Source organism: Topomyia yanbarensis, chromosome 1, assembly GCF_030247195.1.
Source record: "Topomyia yanbarensis strain Yona2022 chromosome 1, ASM3024719v1, whole genome shotgun sequence".
NCBI classification, from domain to species: Eukaryota; Metazoa; Arthropoda; class Insecta; order Diptera; family Culicidae; genus Topomyia; species Topomyia yanbarensis.
Genome location: NC_080670.1, coordinates 74,837,973 through 74,841,673, shown reverse-complemented (window position 1 = coordinate 74,841,673; position 3,701 = coordinate 74,837,973). Strand labels below are relative to the sequence as shown.

General features: G+C 39.7%; 1 protein-coding gene across 1 annotated transcript; it reads right to left on the bottom strand.

The window, feature by feature from the left end:
* Positions 1–2,210: 2,210 nt before the first annotated feature.
* LOC131696264 (uncharacterized) lies at positions 2,211–2,939 on the bottom strand. Its single transcript, XM_058984815.1, has one exon. The coding sequence runs from the start codon at positions 2,937–2,939 to the stop codon at positions 2,211–2,213; it is 729 nt and encodes a 242-aa protein (XP_058840798.1).
* Between the last annotated feature and the right edge of the window lie 762 nt (positions 2,940–3,701).

Genomic DNA, 3,701 nt, shown 5'->3' with positions numbered 1-3,701 from the left:
TCGTCAGGCCCGACTTTCAAAATTATTTGGTTACTAAAGGTGTTCACCGGGAGCTCAGTACACGGGATAAATTCGGAGTCGTCTGTATCCGCAGAATGCACCGTGGCATTATCGGATGAGATTGCCTCCTCATTTATATTAATTTCGTTTCGAATCCTTGATAAACTGTCTGCGACTATGTTTTGTTTACCAGGACGGTAACGTATTTCGTAATCAAATTCGCTAAGTGAAAGACGCCAATGGACAAGCCTATTATTAGTGTCTTTCAGATTAAGCCCATATGTGAGAGGTTTATGATCAGTATAAAGAATAAACTTCCGGCCATATAAGTAAGGGCGAAAATATTTGCAAGCCCATACAACAGCCAATAGTTCTTTCTCTATAGCTGAATATTTTTCCTCTGACTTATTCAAAGTTCTGGAAGCGAAGGCTATCGGCTTATCACTTCCTATAATTCCTTGAGATAACACAGCGCCGATTGCGAAGTTGGAGGCATCTGTGGTAAGTATGAATTGTTTGGAAAAGTCAGGATATTGCAGAATATTGCTCCCTGATAGAATATTTTTACATTTTTCGAATGCTTCAACGAAGTCTCTCGAGTGAGAAATGCCTTCACCTTTTCTAAGGGCATTAGTCAGTGGCTTGGCTATTTTATCGAAGTCTTTAATGAATTTGCGGTAGTATCCTAAAATACCTAGAAAACCACGCAGTTCTTTTTCATTTGACGGCAATGGCCATTCTTTTATCATTTTTAGTTTTGTCGGGATTGGGTTTGACACCTTCCGAAGTCACAATATGGCCCAGGAAGGCAACCTCCTTTTGTAGGAATTCACTCTTGTCCAATTGTACCTTCAGATTGCGTTTTTTCAATGTCGCGAAGATTTTTGACAAATTGTCAAGATGCTCAGTTAGACTGGTAGAAAAGACAATGATGTCATCCATGTACACTAAACATATGACTCCGATGTGTTCCCTCAGCACGTTGTCCATCACGCGCTGAAACGTTGAAGGTGCATTTTTCAACCCAAAAGGCATTCGCAAAAACTCATAGTGTCCATTTTCTACACTAAATGCAGTTTTTGGAATGTCTACTTTTTCAACTTCGACTTGGTGGAAACCAGAGGCGAGGTCTAAGGTTGTAAAATACATACAACGACCTAATTTGTCGAGGATGTCTGTAATATTGGGTATGGGGTAACGGTCGTCGACCGTTTTTTCATTAAGTTTTCTGTAGTCTATTACAAGTCGCCACTTTTTCTTTCCAGAAGCGTCTAATTTTTTTTCGACGATCCAGACTGGTGATGTCCATGGACTATTCGAATGCCGAATGATGCCTTGGTCAAGCATTTTCATAATTTGGCGTTGTACCTCTTCTCTATGACAGAAAGGGTAACGGTATGATTTAGCATGTACTGGTAGGTCATCTTTCGTATTAATTTTGTGCTTAATAGCGCTAGTGAATGTAAGTTTTTCACCTTCAATAAAAAATACGTCTTCATATTTCGATATGAGCTGCAGAAGTTTGGATTCTTCTTCTTTATTCAGATGTGTGGTCCGCAGCTGTTTTAAAAGCGATTGTTTTATATCGGGTTGATTAAGGTTGGGTGTACTTGTTTCGAAATTATAAATTTCAATGTTTAGAGGATCCGTAATCAAGAATTTTGTAGGAGTATCTGAAAGATTTGAAATTCGGAAGAATGCTCTATTGTCATTTGCTTGGTATATGCCGGATCCGATAACTATGTTGGGATTAATTTTTAAATCATCTTCTAGAAGAAAATCTCCTTCTGTGGAACTCACGGGAAGGTTAATTGTTTTGCTCTCGTGAGCATTGAGCGTTACCTGGGTTGTGTTCGGATATTTGCGATGCATTTTGATTGTATTGTTTGGCAATTTAAGTTCATTAGAGGTGGTCAGAATATCAGCCTTTAACTTTTGTAAGGATTGGTAACCAATCAATCCATCGAAAAAGTCGTGAAATTCGAAGACGTAAAATCTTAATTTTTCGTTTTGTGGGAACGGACAAAATTCGACGTACTGATTTAAACAGTGTGAACCACTAATATTACGGACTTTGATGGGTTCCGTAAAACGACACCTTTCGAGGTTGACGTGTCGCGGGCTAATATAATTTTTATTAGCGCCGGTGTCAATGAGAAATTTTAGTAAAACTTTTGATGTTTGTATCGTAATGTAAGGAATGAAATTCTCTAGGTCATCGGATGGTGACCTTGAGCCATCAGAAAATTTAAATCGTCTCCCTCTTCATTATTATTAGTGTAATCGTTTTGTGTTTGAGAAGTTTGCCCTGCATATTCGTCTGCGGGTAGTGAATTCTCAGGTTGCTGATATGAGTTCGGCATTTCATATTGTGCCTGAGGGTCAGGAATATTATATTCGTCATAGAAATACTCATAGGGTTCGTTGTCGACTTGTAGTTGATAATGTGGACCATGATTAGCTCTTGTCGGGTGTGAGCGGTTCATATTATTAATTTGTCGGCTCCTGATGGAAGGATCGACTTCCATAGGGACTGGTTTGGGAAATTGCTGATTGTACTGAGGTTGTCGAAATTGTGGGGGTTGACCTTGTCGGAAAGGTGGAGGAGGTCGGAATTGTTGAATAGGTGGAGATGGCCTGTATTGTTGGGCGTTTTGAGGGGGGTGATACTGTGAAAATATCTGAGGGGGTCGAAATTGGAAGGTTGGAGGTTGTAGGAAGCCTGGAGGAGGTCGCATAGGAATTCTCTGCAGATTAGCAGATGGTCTCGGAGGAAGAGCAGGTGGAAAAACTGGTGTTTTTGGGCAGTTTCTCCCGTGATTGTAGTTGTTTTCCTCGAGACATAGTCTCAAGGCTTCTCTGATAGTAGTTGGAGTTTGCGCTCTAATTATCGGGCCAAGAGGATCTTTTAATCCTCCCAGGAAAACCTTTAAGCCCATTTCAGCATACAATTTTTTCTTAGCATGTTTAATTTGTTCGCTGTCGTGGTTTAAATTTAATAGATTAACAAGCAGAGATATTATATGGGACACTTTTCCGTAGAAATCTTCGATACTTGTGGTCTGTTCTAGTTTGAACAGGTCTCTAGTGAGGCAGACTTCGTCACGTCTGTCACTATAATGGGTGATTAAATTGGTCTTTATTTCTTCCCATTCTAGAATGGTCCCGTAGAGCTCCAGTGCATTATCAGCTTCGCCAGTAACCTTTGCTCTAATTGCCTGTAACCAGACATTAAATACAGTTGTACCTCTTGCACTTTCTATAAGTGGCATGAGGTTATCAATGCTTTTAATAAAGCTATGCAGCTTTATTGGGTTGCCATCGAAAGACGGCAACTCTTTGATTATTTGGGGTGTTTGAAGTGATTTTAAAATGTCTTCCACCCGTGGAGTTTGGTCCGCAATATTAGTTGTTTGTAATTGCAACCGCGCGGCATTAGCAGCGGCTTGTGCAGCCTGCACTGCTTCTGCTGCACCAATGGATTCGAGCTGCATTTGCTCGATGTGCTCCTCCTTTTCGGCGAGCAGCTGCTGTAATTAAGCTATGCGTGCCTGGAGATGAGCTTCCATTGTTGAATTTATTTATAAAAACTTATAAAAACTTATAAAAACTTATAAAAACTTATACACTTTATCGCAAATTATTTATTGTTTTCTTTGTTTAGGGTTAGTTTCCTTATTTTAGTTTTGTGATATTCAGAC